Source organism: Lactuca saligna, chromosome 5 (assembly GCF_052625555.1).
Source record: "Lactuca saligna cultivar CGN05327 chromosome 5, ASM5262555v1, whole genome shotgun sequence".
Classification (NCBI taxonomy): Eukaryota; Viridiplantae; Streptophyta; class Magnoliopsida; order Asterales; family Asteraceae; genus Lactuca; species Lactuca saligna.
In genome coordinates, this window is record NC_136421.1 from 67808812 (window position 1) to 67829523 (window position 20712).

At 32.8% G+C, this 20712-nt stretch overlaps 1 protein-coding gene across 2 annotated transcripts; it reads right to left on the reverse strand.

Annotated features, from left to right (window-relative positions):
* Positions 1-7088: 7088 nt before the first annotated feature.
* On the reverse strand, positions 7089-11260 carry LOC144997015 (receptor-like cytosolic serine/threonine-protein kinase RBK2). 2 transcript variants are annotated; one of them, XM_078956830.1, is made up of 9 exons: positions 10946-11260; positions 10005-10102; positions 9558-9908; positions 8519-8773; positions 8278-8432; positions 8117-8196; positions 7874-8009; positions 7628-7777; positions 7089-7505 (listed from the first exon to the last, which is right to left on the reverse strand). In XM_078956830.1, exons 1-9 carry the CDS (start codon positions 10960-10962, stop codon positions 7356-7358), a joined length of 1392 nt encoding a protein of 463 aa, XP_078812956.1. In that variant the 5' UTR covers positions 10963-11260; the 3' UTR covers positions 7089-7355. The 2 variants fall into 2 exon arrangements, with proteins under 2 accessions (XP_078812956.1, XP_078812957.1); XM_078956831.1 differs by lacking the exon at positions 10946-11260 and having other exon boundaries at positions 9558-9912.
* Positions 11261-20712: the final 9452 nt, after the last annotated feature.

Sequence of the window (20712 nt, forward strand, 5' to 3'; positions counted from 1 at the left end):
ATTCTAGGGTTTGAAATTTAAATTGTCTAAATAAAACTTTTAATCACAAAACATAAATTTCAAAACTTTGAGGACTAGTTTTAAACATTTAAAACATAAAGGATCAAATAACAAATAATCTAAATCACATAATTATCCATATTTAATTAATAATTATCATATAAGGAAATCAAATATTTTATTAGTTGATAATTATCTTCAATTAGATCAAAAATATAGTCATATATATCACAAAATCGGATTAGGGTTGATCTAATATGATTAGGGTAAGTTTCCACAAGATAAATATGAAAAAATCCCGTTTTTGGCTAATCCTGACGCTCGGACTCGCCGAGTACCCATACTGGACTCATCGAATCAGGTCAACTCGCCGAGTCCACTATGGGACTCGCCGAGTCCATAACTCAGAAACATAAAAAATCGAATTTTTCAGATTAGTTTCATACAAGCAACAATTCAATGAAAACCAAGCTAGGCTCTGATAACACTGATGGGTTTTAGCCATAAGAACTTTCCTATGTGCGCATGCAAAACCCTATTGCTCAGATCTAGGATTTCTAATCAAACATGCTTTGAATCCAAGACTTCTAATGACTATTTATATGTAAAAACAATATTGAAACAGATCTAGAATCATACCTCTTGATTCCTTGTTGATCTTGTTGTCATGGAGCTTCTAGAGTCACAATTATCACTCCTCTAATGGCTTACAAACACCAATAGCAAGGAGGATGATTTGGGAGAAAGGAGAGGGGAGGAATTCGGCCAGAGTGTCTCTACTTTAGATGGGATGTCGAATTCCCTCACCCATAGGGTCTATTTATACTTGTAGACTCCTTAAGGGTTACAGCTTAAACCCTAATTGGATAACTTAGACTTTAAGTTAATCCATATCCTTACCTTGATAACCCTATGGACGATTTTTGGCTTATCCAAGCCCTAGAAATCGTCCAACCTATCTTGGATAAGGATTTATAGTCTAAAGTGTAACTATCAAACAATTGACAGTTTATACCCTCTTATTTAATTAATCTCCTTAAGTCACCAAATTAATTCCAATTAATTCTATGACTTATATTAATCAAATAACTATATATTATTCTTTATATTATTCCCATAATATACGAATAATATTTACTCTCTCTTAATAAATCACCCTATCAAGTTGCTATGGTGAAGGCAACCCAAAAGGACCATGCACAACTGGGTCAAATACTTGCCTAATATAGTTGCAGCCTTAGACACTATTCCAACAGTCTCCCACTTGGATAAGTCTAGTAACTATAAGCGCAAGTACAATTCGGTTTGCTCGTATGTTCTTCAAATTCAGGCTCGGTATCGTATTCAGATTCGGTTTGGATGGATATTTGATCCAAGTGTTCAAGCTTGCTCTTGTTCTTTGAGGATGAACTTGACTCCCCCGATTTCTTTGAAAACACTAAGTTGAATTCTTGTAAGGGCGTCTTCTTCTTATGAATTGCAGACTCGGGATCTTCAAGTGGTATTACCAAAGGGGTGTTAGAGCCTCTAGTCATGGACTCTAGCAAATTAAACAACAAGGATAAAAACGTAAAACCGTACTAAGAAAATAAACTTAAAAAAAAAACCTAAAAATCACAGTTCTCACGTCGTGAATCTATATACTCACGTCGTGAGTTCTGTAAAAAAAACTAAGCAAATTAAAAATCGAAGACAGAGAATAAAAACTAATGCTAAAAAACTTTTGCTGGAAAATTAACTTTTTGCAGGTTTTGCCCACAAAAAAGGATCGATTAACCTAAAGCAAATAAATAATAAACTAAGTCGTTCCCCGACAACGGCGCCAAAAACTTGATGTGCATGGAAGTACCCATTAATTTTAATATTTATAACCTAACAAACTTAGACTAACTATGCACTTATATGCAGTGTACCTAGTCAGATTACAATATAGCTTAGGTAAGTCGGGTGTCGATCACAGGGAACGATGTTACTTTATTTACTACCAAATTAATCTAATTATTAACAAGCTAAAAGGGTTTTTATCTAATTTTGTAAGTTTAGATGAACTTAATTCTTTAACAATAACTTAATCAATAAACAAAACACTTCTATTAGTTCGAATCCACTTTCACTCAATGGTTATACATTAGCTATAACTATTACTGTTGGTGACCAATTAAGATAGTATTAGTAATTTAGTTCTAAATCTACTAATTATTAATCAATTCATGTAATTCTATCTATGTTCATACAATAGTTAACACAAAATCAATTATTAAATAAGATTGGAGCCATGAAAGATTGATTAATCAAAACACAATTACAGTCATAATATGAGTTCTCTAACACAGCTTAATTTAATTATTCAATTACTAATCTAAGATTGGTTTGATCTTAGCTCCAATAACTAGTGTTCACTATATTATTAGGTATTCAAGTTCATGCAGAATTGTGTTCACTAACTACACAGAACAAGGATTCAAAGCAATTAAATAACTAATTCAAGCATGCTAGATAAAAATCAATCAACACAAGCATATCACCAACAATTAAGGTTAAATCTAATGCATTAAAACCATGAGTTTCAGCTTCATCTAGCTAACAAAAGCAGCTAGGTTTAGTTGGACATCCTAGCAGCTAAACAAATAAAATCTATAATCAAAGCCATGGTTAAGTGTACCAAACTATGAATCAATTTATGTACTTCTACTTCCTTGGTGTTAAAATCAGCTTCCAGGTCTTCTTCCTCTCTGAATTTTCGTCTTCAGGAACCCCTATTAGCCACCAAAAGTCTTCCAAGTCGTAGGGTACATGGATATATATATATATATATATATATATATATATATATATATATATATATATATATATATATATATATATTCTGGAAAATCACGTTCCACATTGTGGCAGGAAGCTCCACGACGTGTCTTCAGGAACTATCCGTATTTGCCAAGGATTCTTTCTTCGCGTACTTATCTTCTGGAAGGATCGAGTCCACATCGTGGCCTTTACTCTCATGTCGTGGCTTCAGAATATTCTGTGAATTTCTTCATCTTTTGTGCTTCAAGTCTCCAATGTTCCATATATTGTCACTTTGACCCCTCTCTTCGAAAATGCTTTGTTTTGGCTGCAAATAACATTTTATCCTTTTAAGTATCATAATTCTATATAAATAACCAAAATAATAATAAAATGTAGATCAATATTGCCTAAAAATCTATATGAGTATGATAATATTATCTGCGTGACTCTGGCATGTGTTATGTACTTGTATGGCAGGGCCCAATGACCATATTTTATGATATGTATCTTTGTGATTATTGCATGTGTATGTGTTTATTTGATATAGTTATATGTATGCTGGACGGGGCCCGATCTGTATACCAAGTGGGCTTGATACCGGGCGGGCGGAGCCCATTATGATTTTATTATGTATGGTATGTGGCATTTTGGGAACTCACTAAGCTTTGTGTGCTTACGATTTTCAGTTCATGTTTTAGGTACTTCCAGTTCCAAAGGGAAGGGCTCGCGATAATTGCAGATCACACACCACCTCGTTCCGCGTTTTGTGATTACTTTGATTTGATATGATGTTTGCTACACTTGTTTTACCTCGATTGGATTGATGATGTTTTTGGAATACTAATTAAAAATAAAATTTTTGGGTCTTATTTTTGGGATGTTACACGTGCAACCTAATAAGGATCTAAGTCTTTTACATATTGGCAACATACTATGAACTATCATCCTATAAAGCTTTTCCTATGAAAATTGAATTCAAATGAATAAGAAACTTACCTTGAAGATTGTTATTGCAAACAACCTTGTATCATTCTTCAAATCTTTTGGTAGCTAGCACCACAAGCGCCGTGCCTTTGATGGCTCACACCCAAAACTAGGAACTAAGGATTATGGAGAGAGGAGGCAAATTCTAGAATTCTGTTAGGGTTCAAGTGGCCGAAATTTTCAATGCATAGGATCCTTTATATTGTGCAAGTAGGAAACCTTAGATAAGCCCCAAACCAATAAAATACCATTATCTTATTTTGGTAACTATCAAACTTCCTAATTATCCTCCAAGTATAATTCTTGATCTCCAAGAAACCCCTAGAAACCGTCCAAGCTTATAAGGAGGTTCTAGAATCCCTCTTGCTCAACTACTTGATAATTGTACTTTAGTCCCTGCACTTTTAATTAATTCTATTAATCCTAAAATTAATTCCAATCAATTTCTGATTAATTATTAATTAAATATTACTATTTATAATTATTATATTATTCTCATAATATATAAACAAATTATTTATTATAATTTATTATTCAAATAATAACTTAACTTTCTCTCCAAAATCATCCTGTCCAATTGTTAGGTTTGAGGGCAATCCAAAAAAACTGTGCTACCATCAATTCAAGTTTATACCATTTATAGTTATGGGTTTAGATACCTAATCCAACACCAAGTACCAAGGTCCTAGCATGAGACCACTAGGGCAATGGCCCGGGTCAGACACTAGGTCGGGTAGCAACAGTTAACTAGGTCGTCCTAAAGATAGCAGTTATGTTATCTTTAACATATTCCTAGAGGGATATATTAATAGCAACATTGATTATGCATAAGGTGGAATGAGAATCCGAGTCTTGGGTTAATTTTGGTGAAGATAAAGGAAAGAGTTAATGGGTGTGTTAATATGTCCAAAATACATATAAAAATGGTATTGGATGTGTATAAAAACCGATTCATATAAATAATAATTAGACCTAGTGTTCCAATTTCATTTTTTTTATGATAACACCAAATTGTACAAAAATTACTATATTTTGGATAACTATCACAAAGTCACCACATTTGTTATTTTAATTTCAACACCCATTGTCATCACTATCAAAGAATGTCATGTCTTTTCAATTTCAAAATCTATTGTCAAAGTCATCAAAGACTACCACGTCATCGTCACACCGTCATGTCACGTCGGTCGGCAACCGGGTAAGTGGTTAAACTTCAAAAGAAATTTACAAAACATAATGTTCCATTTATAGAATAAGCTCAAAATATTTTAAAAAGTATGAATGTCCACAATGTTTAAGTGGTTGAAACTTTGTAACCTTAAAAGACATTAGTTTAATGAAACAAAGAAAAACAGAAAGCCCAAAAAACATTAGTTTAATGAAAGCCCAATTTTATTGTTTTGCAATAAATTAGAAGTACCAAACTTGTTGTCACTGTTTATTCTTCCCAAGTCCCATTCCTTATTGTTCACAACTTCACGCAAATGTCTATTATTGTTGCTGAAGATATGCTGCTATCGATGGTTTTTTTCCGATGAACTCCCTCCTTTGGTCGTCTTGCACAATGAAACATGTAAGTTAATAAAAAAAAAACTTTATCCTATTATTTATCGTTAGGTTATTTTAAATTTTCATTTTGTCATTGTGTTGAAAAATTAGAAATTGACAATTACGTTTATTTAATTAGGGAGTTAGGGTTAATAATTAGTGATTATCTGTTGTTAAAATTGCGGGTTTTTTATTATATATTACATGAATTTTTTTGTGCTACCCTTTTACTTTGATACCGACTCTGCTACTATATTAACATGTTATACATTTATGTGACCTACTAATAGAAATATACACTGCTACAAATTTGTGTAATAGGCACTCATTTTTTTTTTTGTCACTTATTGAAACGTTTGATCTTTTTGTCAAGGGAAAATGGCTATTGAGAGTAACTAATTGTTGTGTTTGTTCTAATTTGATTTATTTCCTTTTTTTATACTCAATGTATCATCGAACTTGTTACTTGTGTTCATCATAATAACCCATCAAAGGGTTATGGTGAACACAAATAACAAGTTCGATGATATATTGAGTACAAAAAAAAAAGAAAAGGGACCAAAATGAGAACAAATGCAACAGTTGGTTATCCTCCTGATTCCTTTTCCCTTTACTCATTTACAACAAATCTCATATCATCTCCCGCTGATATTAATGACATTATGAGATTCATTATTGCTTCTCTTTAAAACATAACACGTGAAAGAACATTATTCATACATGTACAACTTTGTAATGCACTTTAATATTTATTAGGGGAATCTTGATTAAACATGTGCATTTCATGACTACATTTACAATTCCAATCAAATGATTTATCGTATCATGGATTCTAGACAAGTTTACAAACGAGTGGAATCACAAGTGCAATGATTTTCAGTTTACTTAGCTTTAAGATCAAATTCATGGGATAAGATACAACAACAATATGTACAATATCATGCAGCTTTTGCAAACACATCATAATATATATTGAGGTAAACGTTTATGCTGATAAATATACACATTCATATCCTTTTGCAGAGAGGTGTTGATAGCTAACCACAATAAACATAACATATACCATGTTTTAACGAAGTTACCCATCCGAAACACTTTTCATATACGTTATGGCTAAAGAAGGTTGCAGTCTTTGATAATTTTACAACTTTAATTTCATTTAACTTTCTGGGAAAAATGACTCAAGAGGGTACCAACTATTGAGTTTGTTCTCATTTGGTCCCTTTTTTTGTACTCAATATATCATCGAACTTGTTGTTTGTGTTCACCATAACCCTTTGATCAACTATCACAGGTCAAAAGGGTTATGGTGAACACAAACAACAAGTTCAATGGTATATTGAGTACAAAAAAAGGAAGGGACCAAATGAAAACAAACGCAACAGTTAGTTATCCTAAAGAGTCATTTTCCCTTTTGTCAATTACTAAAGGCGTTGTAAACGACAATTTACAATCGTGAAAAACTTATGTGTAATCATACAAAATTTGCACTTATAATTATTGGGAAAAAATGTACTTATATTTGCCGAAAATATAAAGTGTTATCCACACATCGATATGTAGACATCATTTTGTTACAACTGATTTCTTGATTCACAAGGATCACAACGCAAGGATCACAACAGTATTTTTGATTTTTCAAACACATATGTATTATCATGTACATCTAGATAACGATTTTATTTAGTTAAAGAATATCTTAGATTATAAATACTGTGTAATTAGTTTTTCATGGAAACTGTGCATGACAGAGGTTACACAATATTACAAAAAGAAAACAAATTAATAATATATGTTAACCTTCTGACGAATCATATCGTTTATATAAAGTAACTGAAATAATGTGTTTCCTATACAATGAGCAATAATAATAAGATGTACATATGTAACATGTTTACATTAGTAAACGCCCAAGATACTAGACTTAAGTTAAAAAAAATAATAATAATAATAACAAGAATCCGTATGTACAACTAAAGTCCCTAAAGATTATATGTTTTTCTTTCGTAAACCTCTTAAAATGAATATTTTTTTCTTCATATTCGAGGCATATTGTTAAGATGCTTTGTTACATTGTACTCTTGAGCATCCATGTGCTCTTCTGAATATGTTCTTTGAAATGCTCGTTTTTTCTGTTGTGGTGTTGAACCCTTGGGATTACAATCGTTTCTCAATAGCATCACAACCTAAATTAAAACATAACACCTCCATCGTTTAACATATAAATGTGTGTAAATGTCTTAAATACCCAAAGAGATACAACATGACAATACTTTTAATTTTAAAAAAAAAATTCAAAAAGACTTGCCTGACTCATACGAGGGCGAAGAACCGGAGTTAATTCAATACACAACGAAGCTGCTATAATTGCACGCTCCAATTCTTGTGGGTTGTAATCATCACCAAGACACGGATCAACTAATTCTCTAATTACATTATTTTCCATCAAAGGTTTTGCCTTCAAAAAAATTAATTTGTATCATAAATTAATAACTCAATTACACAAACATAATATATGAATCTATATTTAAAAATATGTTTATATATGTCTTACCCAAAGTACAAGACTTCTTTGTGAATCATCTAAAGCTTGTCGTCCTGTTATGATCTCCAAAACTAACACCCCAAAAGAAAACACATCGATTTTTTCATCCACTATGCCATGCATGAAATACTCGGGTGCAAAATAACTTCGTTCAAGAAAAAAAAAATGTTTAATTAATATAAAAGTTAAAACCTCCTCATTGTAATTTTCATAGATAGTAATACTAGAATTTTGATTTTACGTTTTGCATACCCAAATGTTCCTTCAAACTTTGATACATTATGGTGAGTCCATTCTTTTGGAAGCCATGTTGCAAGACCAAAATCACATATCTGAAAATTCAAAATTGAATTTTAGTCACGAAACGTGACTAACATCAACGAAACATAAATAATTTTTATTTTTTTAAGTACTTGTGGCTCAAAATTTTCTGTAAGAAGAATGTTATCGGCCTTGATATCTCTATGAATGATTCGTCTTTGACAATCCTCATGAAGATACAATAAACCATTTGCTGTTCCATGTATAATCTTGTATCTTGCATTCCAATCTAGTTTCTCCTTTGGACCTAAAAGCAGAAAATAATCATTGGTTTATGTTAAATGAAAAGAGAAGAAAGAAAAAAGAAAATTATGGGATGTTGAAAGTAGTTACCACTACGCAACAATGATCCTAAGCTTCCATGAGGAGATAACTCCATAACAAGATGTGTTCCACCTTCGATTCCATATCCAATCAATTTAGCAGTGTTTGGATGATCAACATGTGCTATGGTTCCAATTTCAGATAAAAATCCTATTATTTGCTCCTCCATTGTTCCTTTGTTGAGTCGTTTGATTGCCACTAGCTTCCCATCACATAAACAACCCTTGTACACATCCGCGTAACCACCTTTTCCAATCACATTCTCTAAAATTTAAGAAAATATAATCTTTAAGTAAACAAACCAACTTTATGTGCACAAATGAAATCTATCATCGTGGGAGGGAGCAAAATGTAATTTACTCTAAGACTATGTTTGGCGTGCTATAACTAACTTATTTTTCGAGTTTTTTTTTTTTTAATTGTTATATTTGGCGAACCAAAAAGTAGCTGATAAACCAGTTTTTTAAAAAGCTACTTTGAGTAGCTTTTTGAAAATTTCCCAATTATACTTTTAATTATTAAAAAATATATATATTCTTCTAAATGTCTTTTTATATCTTTTTGCTTGTTTATCGGCTAGTTTTTATCAAAGGTCTTTTTTGTCGGCTAGCTTATAAGCTACCAGCTATCTTTTCAGCTATCAGCTAGCTTTTCAGTTACCAGTTAGTTTTTTGATGCAGTCTTTCAAACATAGCCTAAAACTATGTTTGATTTTCTAGCTGAAAAGTTGGTTGTTAAATAATAAACTAGCTGATAAAAAATGGTGTTTGGTAAAAGTAACTGAAAAGCTAGCCGAAGGACATAAAATTACATAAAAGGGGATATAAAAGAATGTGTTTTTATAATTAATTAAGGACTATATTTGGAAATTTTTGAAAAAACTCCTTAAAAGCAGTCTAAGTGGCTTCTTAAAAAGCTAGCTTATAAGCTACTTTTTGGTTTGCCAAACATAACAACATAAAAAAGCTCGAAAATAAGCTAGCTGTGGTGCGCCAAACATAGCCTAAATATCAAAATATGAAAGATTCAAAGAGAATTAATTGCATACCTTCGCTAAAATTGTTGGTTGCAGCATTAAGTTCTGCAATGGATAGAACTTTCCATGAGGATTTGAAATGGCATAAATTAACATCCGGATGACTCTCTCTAACACTCATGGATTTTCTTCTAGAAGTTTTTGGTGCAGTGGGGGGTAAAGATGGAACTTTTTTAGAAAATCCTTTTTTCCACTTATTGAAGAATCTTAACCACCTTGAACGTGGGGGTGATACGCTTTCATTTATTTGGTTTTCTTCAGATGAATTTGAAGGGTCTTCAAAGCTTCTTACACATGCTTCCAAAACTCCTCTAGGAGAAGTTACATCTTCTTTCTCTTTTTCCATCTCAAAGAATCTCAAATCTGGCTAAAATTAATCATTTACTTATAAATAAAACACATTTAAATCAACAACACTAAATTGTATTTTTAGAAGTAATTGTAATTACTAATTAGTACCTTGTGCAGAAGCAGAAGACCAAAGTGTTTTATGTTCTGCGTGAGATTTACTTTCCAAGATTTTCTTTAGGACACGAGATAGGTGATGACCTTTTCTCCTGTAAAAAATAATTAATGAATACAAAGTATTTATACCTTATGAGAATATGAGAAGCCTAAATTGGCATTTGGAAAGAAACCACAAGTCAAACAAGTGATAAAATTTTCAAAGATAAAACAGTCAACACATAAGACACTAAACAACATAATCTAGCATAATATTCTTAATTTGAAATTTGAAATACATCTTGAATTTGATAAATTATTATAATCATACAACCAAACAACGTAATGGTATATCTTGAAAACTAATATACTAACTTTTATATAGGGAATAAAAGGAGAAAGAATCAAACAAAAATGTAACATTTGTCACATAATAACGAACAAGATATATTCCAAAACATGGCCTACAATCAATCATCATCAAACTTGAAGTAAAAAATCCGGAATGAACAGTGGACATCGAAGATGCTAAATGCTAGAAATTGATTCTATAATAAACAAATCAATATAAGAATGCCACAGAAACTAAACTCCTTTTTTTATAAAAAGTTTTGATCACACTTCGACTTTTTGGTCTACCTAAATTGGAGATGCAGAATCGAATGAATTCATGTATATTTTTAGGTCAGAAAACGTTGGTTCTAATGACGATAAAGCTCCAAATTTCCTTGAGAAAGTGATAATTACTCTAAGTATTAACCAAATTTCCTCAAAATCAACGAATAAAATAACATGCACAGCGTAATCATTAGGCCAAAATCTAGACTCTAGAGGAAGACCACATAATTCACATGATGAAGTCGTTATAGATTGAAACAAACTCGTAGGAAGTCGAAATTTCCGAAAAAAAAAATAGAAAGAAAAAAAAAAATAAAGCTCGAAAAGAAGAACGTTACGGTTCTTGACTAGCCATGAAGAAGACGATGATGGAGCTCCGTCTGTTATTCTAGAAAACAGCCCGATACCATAGAGTAACTGATTCAAAACCTCCTTTAATCGATAATATGATCAGAAACCTAAAGGCGCACTAAAGATTGGGGAAATTTTTTGCTATCGATTTGAGAATTCTTCCTTGAATTCAAATTTCATTTGTTTTCGCTGCAAATTCTCTCAATTTTTGGGAAAATTCTGCAACATTATTGAATCGCGTTTGAGAAATTTTTTGTAATTTTGAAATTCTTATGATTTTGTCCACGATGTCGAGCGGGAGCGTTTCGTTGCAAAAGCAAAATATGCTCAACTCCGACTTCTCCTCTCAGCCATAAACCTCCGTCGACTAGTTTCACATTATACTTTAGTCCCTAGACTATTAGCCCATTGTCACGTTTACCCCGTAACTAGACATTATATATGGTATATGTATGTATATTTGTTTTACCGGAACTGGAACCCAATGGAATCGGTCGGGCCGGGATCAGGACGATATTTTTGTGGATTTTTGGAACCGGTATAACCGGTAAAAAACCGAAACCGTATGTTGCTATTTCTTGAGGACCGGTTCTAACATTTGAAGACACGACAAGAATCTGTAGAATTCGGAACCGGTACAACCGTCTGTCCGGTTCGGTTCCTATTTTCCACCAAGTTCGGTTCCCGAGCCGGTTCCGGTTCGGACCGGTTCCAGCCTGGTCGGTTCATTTGCTCATCCCTAGCGTCATAAGTTACATGTCTATACATATTTATACATTTATACATGTCGTGTGTATCGTGTCTATACATCTATACGTGTATAAACATAAACAGGTTAGTTTGCATTTAGTTTGTATTTAATAGGTGTAAGACACGAAAACACGAATTTAGAATTTGTGTCAAAATGAAAAGACACGAAACACAAATTTCTAATATCCATATATGGAAAACTCATGTTGTGTCGATCATGGCGTATCTCAAATTGTCAGATGTATATTGTCTATCATGCTATGTAGATATAAGTGCTTATTTCCACTTAGGATGTGTTTCGTTCACTTAAAATTAAAGTGAATTGAGTTTCTCGCATTTTAAATGAAAATAAAAAATCATGATGAAAGATATAAAATTCAAATCAAATTATTTTTAAGTGGATGAATAAAAAACCTAAATGAAAATATCACCTCCCATTCATATATGTTTTTTGTGGTTAATTGCTAAAATGACAGTAAGAATTGGGTCTCAATCTGTTTTATCTCAAAATATCATTAATTAATTTCACAAAAAAACTAAAAAATATCATTTTATAAAGAAAAGAAGTTTAGCTTGTTTTATAGTGAATACCATTAATTGCTCAATATTATGAAAAGAATGTTTTTTTTATGATATTTAGATAATAAAATATAATAAAATTTAATGAATGATAGATATTATAAAAATCACATTATGTTATAAGACTACAGTTATACCATTTATACCTCCTACTTTGAGGACGTGAGGTTGATGTAACATTGGCATAGACCTCCCTTTGTGCGTGGTTGGTGTTTGGTGTGCCAAGATATGTCTTTCAAAAAGCTTGACCGATGGAAGCCTAAATGCTCTTGTTACTTTTTCAAAATTAACCTTGTACATAATATACATGTGAGGTGTTGAGAGGGGGGGGGGGGGATAGGGAAGGGGAAGGGGAAGTTTGTATAGGACCAAATTTTTTAGGGCCCTCATTTTTTATTATGTATTATATATATATATATATATATATATATATATATATATATATATATATATATATATATATATATATATATATATATATATATATAAGCGGAGCCGGAATTTTATAATAAGGGAGGCTTACATTATAATTAAATATGATGCAGTTCTAACCGGTAAAACTAAATCAATACAACTAAAAACAAACAAAATCAAAAACTAAAAGTGAAATTTGTACTAACTGTTACCTTTTGGTTTCTGAAGATCACAAGCAGGTTGTCCCACCTTGCTCTTACCCGACAACAGCTCTAAGCCCACATATGGGTCTTCTTGGTCCAGCTCCACGAGCCCAACAACACAATGCATCCCAAACTCATTTCTCGTCTGAGTACGGTCAAACTATGACCCCTACTCAACTCAATGCAGCTTTCCACACCATGCAAGTACACCCTCTAGACAATTCTTGGTACATAGACACTGGGTCCACTTCTCATCTCACTAATGAATCAGGTACTCTCTCCCACACTAACAAATTAAGTAAACCACATTCTATTCTATTCGGTAATGGTACTAATATTCCTATCTGCAGTCAAGGTTCCACCATTCTTTTGTTTCCTAATCGTTCTTACTCTCTCAAAAATGCCTATCATATTCCTCAATTTATCATGTTTGCTATAAGTTTTGTATTCAGGGGGTTAAGGCATGTAACATATGGCGATTAGGAAAAGTCCTGAAAAACCCTTTAGCGGAAATCTTTTAGTAATGGTTCGGTTAAAATGGTTTGGTTATATTGGTTAATTTGGTTATGGTTCGGTTTTTCAATTAATATGCTCACCCCTAATTAGAGGGATTCGATTATACATGTATATACATACAAATACAGAATGAATGAGAAGGCAAGGAAAATTCATATTATTTTATGGTATCAGAGCCATAAAGTTGTAGTCTTCTTCCATACGGTTCCTTCTTCCAGCCATACCCTACTCTTCTCATTCAATCTTTTTCATTCATGATGCCTACGACTAATGACTCTTCTTCTTCCAAAATCCTTCTTTCTTTTTGCCCTACTTTTGGTGTGAATAATATCAAAAATTTCATCCTAATCCGTTTGGATCACAATGATGGCCATTACACATCATGGATATAACTTTTTAAGATCCACGTGTGTGCATACAATGTCAGTGACCATATCAACCCCAGATCTCCAAAACCTACTGACATCGATGAATCTACTTGGCTTCATCTAGATGCCACTGTGAAACATTGGATTTTCGCTACCATCTATATTGAATTAACCCAAACAATAATGAAAACTGATGCCAGGGCTCAAGATCTTTGGGATCGTCTTGAACAGATCTTTCAAGACAACAAAGCCACAAGGGTTGTCTACCTCGAGGAGTAGTTTAATTCCACACGTTTGGCTTCCTTCTCAAATCTCAATACCTACTATAATCGTCTCAAAAGTCTCTCAGATCAATTGGCCAACGTAGGTAACCCTATCTCAGAAGTTAAAATGGTTATTCATTTAATCTATGGTCTCAAAAAAGGAGAATATGATATTGTTGCCACTCTTATCCAACAAACTGAGCCTCTACTTTCCTTCAACAAAGCGTGCTCTCAACTTCTCCTTGAAGAAAAATGCCAGACCAATCAGTCCGCTCATATACCCCAAGCTCTAGTCACTCAAAAAGCTTCAGACACCACTGCTGTCACCACCTCCCAACCATCTGATCTCACAAACACCAACTACACATTTCGTGGTAGTGGTCGGGGAGGCTATCAGGGTTCAAACTGTGGTTGAGGCAGTCGAGGACGGGGCTAAGGCCGTGGGCATCACAACAATTGTCGCAACAATACCTATCAATGGCCTTTTCCTTGGTATCAATCATCATAGTAGGTTGTCCCACCTTGCCCTTACCTGACAACAACTCTAAGCCCACATATGGGTCTTTTCGGTCCAGCTCCACGAGCCCAACAACAACACAATGCATCCCAAACTCATTTCTCGTCTGAGTACGGTCACTATGACCCCTACTCAACTTGATGCAGCTTTCTACGCCATGCAAGTACGTTACACCCCAAAACCAAGAACGGCGGAAATATTCTGGGGCGGAGGACGTCATGTACAGTATCACAACAACGAAAAGTAGTAAACAAGCAACAACATCATCCATTGCATTAATAATATAATTATTATACAAGTGTTCTGTCAAATTTTGATAAACACTAAATCATAAATCAAAATGAAAGATGAGTCTTGAACGAGCTCCATCTTCCTTTCTCCTTGCATCGGTACCTGTCTATGATGACCTGAGGATACAAGTAATTTTGAAAGCGAGTATTAGCTTTGAAGCTGGTGAGATCATAAGTATTTTAGTGTCTTAATTTGTATATAAGAATTTGTAAGTTTATGAAGTGTAAGTATAAAAATGTTTGTAAAACAACTGTAAACGTTTGAAAAACTCTAGAAATCCCTATGATTCCTACTATTATATAAGGGTGTCTTTTACCAAGACCTAACTGTTCTCAATGTAGTCTTCTACCAAGACTTAACTGTTCTAAATGTTCGTTTCATGTAAAAGTGTGTAATTTTCCCAAGTGTAACTATTATTAACAAAATATAGTTTTTACATTTAAAGTTTAAGTGAAAAGATCACTAAATATATGTACAGGGAAAATTAATGTAGTACTAAAATGTAGCGCTATAAGAACTACTGCTGTACTAACTACCTTAAACCGGATTTATATTAAGGCATCATGTGATTAATTGTACCATACTATTGACTGGTAATAACGATATAAGAATGGTCATAAAAAGAAATGACGCTTGGCACCCGCAAACCTGCAGGTCCGGCTGTAGCTAGCAGCAAGGTGTAGGATAGTCAATCCAGTATAGATCTATACGCAAACTCACGTTCTCCCTCCAAGAGACTCTGGCTACAACTCGGGCCATGACATTGAAGGCATGCTCCGATACAGTGGATCACAATTATTAACGTATTCATATATATGTAATGTAATGAACTGTTCTAGCAGTAATGTACGTGCTCTCTACCTAGCAAGTATAGTAATGTACTCGTTCTAGTATCGTTGTATATTTTCTCTTTCTAGTATAGTTGTATATGTTCTCTTTCTATTATAGTTGTATATGTTCTCTTTCTAGTATAGTTGTATATGTTATCTCCTAGTATAGTTGTATATGTTCTCTTTCTAGTATAGTTGTATATGTTATCTCCTAGTATAGTTGTATATGTTATCTTTCTAGTATGTTTTGACTCATGAATGAACTGACTCATGGTATGATATCACGTTCTAGTAATAGTTCTAGTATCTTCCTAAACTACCAAAATGGTAGTTTACTAGTAATCTATCTGGTACACATGGACATGGATGTATACCCTTTATACCCAAGGGCATGGGATGAACTGGTAGGGCCTTTATGACTATATATGTACATATGTTATATAACTAATATTTAAACGACCTTCGGATGAGTACCCGATATCCCACCTAGACCACATCTCAAGCGTGAAAAGGAAATAGGGTGGATAGCCTTCCTAAGTCTTTTAAACATTTCTTATATAACTATACATATAGAGGCATGCAATTTATAATATAAAAGCATAAATAAGTTTTGTAAAACCCTTGAACATAATTATTATCTTAAGAAAAGATCGACTTGATGTCAATCTATAAAACGGTTTGAAGGCATGGGTTTGATAGAACAACTTAGTATAAGGAAACATTTGTTTGAATCACAATTGTAAATAAGTTTGAAATGTAACATACAGAGTAAAATGAACAGATTAATAAGGAGTTTTAAACATATAAAATGTTTATGAAAACATTTGAAGGAAACTGTTTGGTAAAACGGATAATGAGTAGTAAATCGTTTAAATGCTCCTTATTAATCACATGTGATTGATATAATAAGTAGCATGATTCTACTTGTATCCCCCATAAAACATTTAAAATAGTTAAAACATTGATTAAGGGGTATGAACTCACCTGTAGATGGTGGTTTGGACACACTGAACGGTGTCGGATTGTTAGGTGTCAAGTGAGGACTTGTACACACACTATGATCGTAATGAACATATAATCATACATATATGCACCCAATTAGTATTAAATTACTAATTGTAAATGTTAAGACATCCTAGAACATGATAAACACTTTATATAAGTGTTATAAGCCCTAAGGATTGCATCTAAGTTGTTGTAGGACAAGGCAAATGGGTTTAGGGTTCCAAAGGACCTCATACTTGAGTTTACTCTCCATATAGTCCCACACATGGAGTTTACGGTCATAAACTCTTGAGTTTACGGTCGTGAACTCCTAAACTTGGTGTTATTTTGTGTTTTGAGGTTCTAAATGATCCCTAGAAGTATTCCAACTTGGTGGTTTAATTCTTGGAAGACTTTAGGGCATAGATACACTCCTTTGAGGAGTTTACGGCCCAAAGGCCAAATCCCTTTGAGTTTACTGCCGTAAACTCTTATGGAAGGGTGTTTTTGATGCTTCCAATTCTCATACACATGTAGGATAGGTTCTAGACTTTTACCTAAAGCAAATGAAGGCCTTAGGCACACTTTGGTGCCTTGATTTGATGTTCATGGCCCAAGCACAATCATACGGCCGTAAACTCTCAAAAGATGGGTTTTTGGATGTGTTTAAGTCCTTAATTTATGTAGGAGTAAACCTAGGTAATCGTCCAAAGGTTTAGGAGTGTTAAAATCACACTTTGGTCCAAGTTTTTGGAGTTCACAGTACAAGATCTTCTTGGTCCGTGAACACCCAATCTTTGGTGTTTCTTTGTTGTTTTCTTGTCCCAATTACACCTATACACGAGCCTATGGTAGTAACATATGACGGGGAAGGGCTAGGCATCATTTTGGGGAGTTTACCGCCCAAGAACACCTTGGGGAGTAAACTCCTAAATCTAGTTGTTTAGCTATCTAATCTATGTTATAAACACATTAAGAGCTATATAACACTACTAGAGAGAGGTACTCACGATTTGGGATGAAAACCCGAAGATCCGTGAGAGAGAAAATGGCTTTTCTCTAGTTGTAAAAGTGAATAATGAATGAAATTGGTTCAGAATTCTATTTATAGTCCTGAGATTTTTGGCAGAAAATATTTTATTCCTGGAATGAACTCTAATATAATAGAGTGTTGGAATAACAGAGTTGCACAAAACCCTAGTGCATCTACTCTCCTGATATCTCCTGATGTGTAAACCTTGAATTATTCAAACTTATACGGAAAAGTCTGGAATTTCACTGTAACTGTTCTAACTTCTATTGGCTTGATATTGTTTGTTCAGAATGGAAATTTCGGGTTGTCACAAAGTACACCCTCTAGAAAATTCTTGGTACATGGACACTAGGTCCACTTCTCATCTCACTAATGAATCAGGTACTCTCTCCCACACCAACAAATTAAGTAAACCGCATTCTATTCTATTCGGTAATGGTACTAATATTCCTACCTGCAGACAAGTTTCCACCATTCTTTTTTTTCCTAATCGTTCTTACTCTCTCAAAAATGTCTATCATGTTCCTCAATTTATTAAGAATTTGGTTTCTGAAGATCACAAGCAGGCTTGTGGTGTTTTCTCCCTAACCATAAACCAACAAAATCGATATTATTACTATAGCAAAAAATGCAGAAAACAACTTATAAAAAGAGATATTGATCTCTTCCTCTCTGTCGCAAAAGAAGAAAACCATATTTCTTCTTTTTCTCTTATATGTAAACGAAACGAAAGTAGCAAACGTTTATGGTGGAGTAGGTTGTGGAGAGTGAATGAGACCGGGAGAAAGAACAACTTTACTGAACAGTTCGATGGTGGGCAACGGCTGGGTATGCCGGTAATTATTTAGGGTTCTAACTTTTTACAGAATTAAGTTATCAAGATGTATAATAATATTTAGTTTGGGTTTTTGGATTTGTTTGCAAAAATTAATTAGTTTCCAAAAAAGTCTACGTGATTCAAAATTTCAAGGATTATATTGGTATTATTATATAACTATACCAATAAGAAGCCAAAAATAGGTAAAAATTAAAAGTTAACAAACTTGAGATGGGTTGTGGGCTTTAGTGATTTTCTTTGTGCTTGATATAAAGTATGTGCAATACACATATTAAGAGGGATAGGGGGCCGAACACCCGCCTGCCCCTCTACTGATATATATATATATATATATATATATATATATATATATATATATATATATATATATATATATATATATATATATATATATATATATATATATATATATATATATATATATATATATATATATATATATTCAATAGACAACCATAATTAACCAAAGAACCAATATTTTTTTCAACTTTTAGAGCTTAGTTTTTATCAAAAAAAAAAACTAAAATTACAGAAATTCATAACTTTTTATCATTTTTCCAATGATATCAAATTCGAAAAGAAAAAAAATCGTCAAATTCACAATATGAATCTTTGAAAATTCACAATATGAATCTAAATTCACACGGTGATCCGAAAAATATATTTAACATTTACAATGTTATGTTATAAATTTAGATATTTTTTGTTTTTTTTTTTTGGATAAAGAATAAGCTATAGAACTTGAAAAAAAAATTTAGTTCCTTGGAGAACCAATAAATATGGTTCTCTATTGAACTTTTCTATATATATATATAAAATAGCGATAAAGAATTTTTTTTTATAATTTATCCTGAGCATTTAAATCTTCAGGACCGGTCAATTTATATAACTTCCATGCAACCATTTTACATTTCTATTCTCATAAGTATTCTACAAAAACACTAATGAATTTTCTTTGGTTCATCTTCGTCTTTATTAAAAAATGAAATGTTTTTCCAAAATATTTATTTAAGTGGTAGGCACGAAGTTCAATCAAAAAGTAGAAAGTTTGCAACTACTAACAAATTTATTGTCTCTGATTACTTTGTGGATGGTTTCTTGTACAACCACGAGTCATTTACAAGAAACCATGAGTCATTTAAATGAAAGTTCCATCTCATTAGACAATTATTCCAACTTATAGCTAAAGATTTGGAAGGGAATTAGAAATTCTTTCAATTGAGATGTTATGCTAAATGTAGACGGGGTTTTACTACACTACAAAGTACACGACCACCATTCGGATTTTAACTACAACTTCACTACCGACGCATCAGATGAACACCTAAAGATATTTTAGAGAATAGGATGAGAATGTATGTATTTATTTTGTGAATATGTTATAAAGAGTAGTAATGTTGAATTTTTTTTTGATGGACATAAAGCAAACGGTTTCCCAAGATTGTTAGGAAGAATTGATTGTACTCATTAGACGTTTGTAATTGTCCCAATGTGTAACGTGGTCAATTCACACAAAATCATCACGGAATCTCGACGATAATACTAGAATTGGTGTTCTTAAAAGATTTATGGTTTAGATTTTAGATAATTATGGGACCACTTCATATATATGTAATGTTATCATTAAATCCGGTTATTATGGTAAAAATATAAATTGTTGATGAACCGATTTGTAGAATATTTACTTACTTTGTGGCTTGAGTTCCCGGTTTGACTCAAGACTCTCAAGATCCTCCCATCTATCACATCAGGGTATATCTCCATCTATATATACATGTGATGAGGAGTATATCATGACATACAAAATTACACTAAGAAATCCTCAGGTCTCAATAACATGGGATTTCAGAGAGAGTTTTGAGATCAACTGGGAAACCAACCCTAGTTCTTCAGATCCGAAGATCATAATGAAATCAGGTATGTAATCGTTCTTTAATGTGTAAGTTTTCTTTTAATAATATTTGAGATTAAGGATTCAAAGTTTATGCTTCCGCATTTATGTTTTGGTTATCAAAATAACCAACAATTGGTATCAGAGACAAATCGTATCTGTTACTAGAATATTATTATTATTATTATTATTATTATTATTATTAAAAATGTCCTAAGTTAGCAACAATAAACTTCATTTTTTTTTGTTAACTTTGCCCTTAATTTTCCAAATTGAC

What these genes read in the sequence shown, in the direction of transcription:
- LOC144997015 (XM_078956830.1), bottom strand. An exon ending in GTCTTCTGCTTCTGCACAAG is followed by an intron (nt 9,909 to 10,004) that starts GTACTAATTAGT and finishes AATTTTAGCCAG; the next exon opens with ATTTGAGATTCTTTGAGATG. An exon ending in TTCGCCCTCGTATGAGTCAG is followed by an intron (nt 7,506 to 7,627) that starts GCAAGTCTTTTT and finishes GTTTTAATTTAG; the next exon opens with GTTGTGATGCTATTGAGAAA.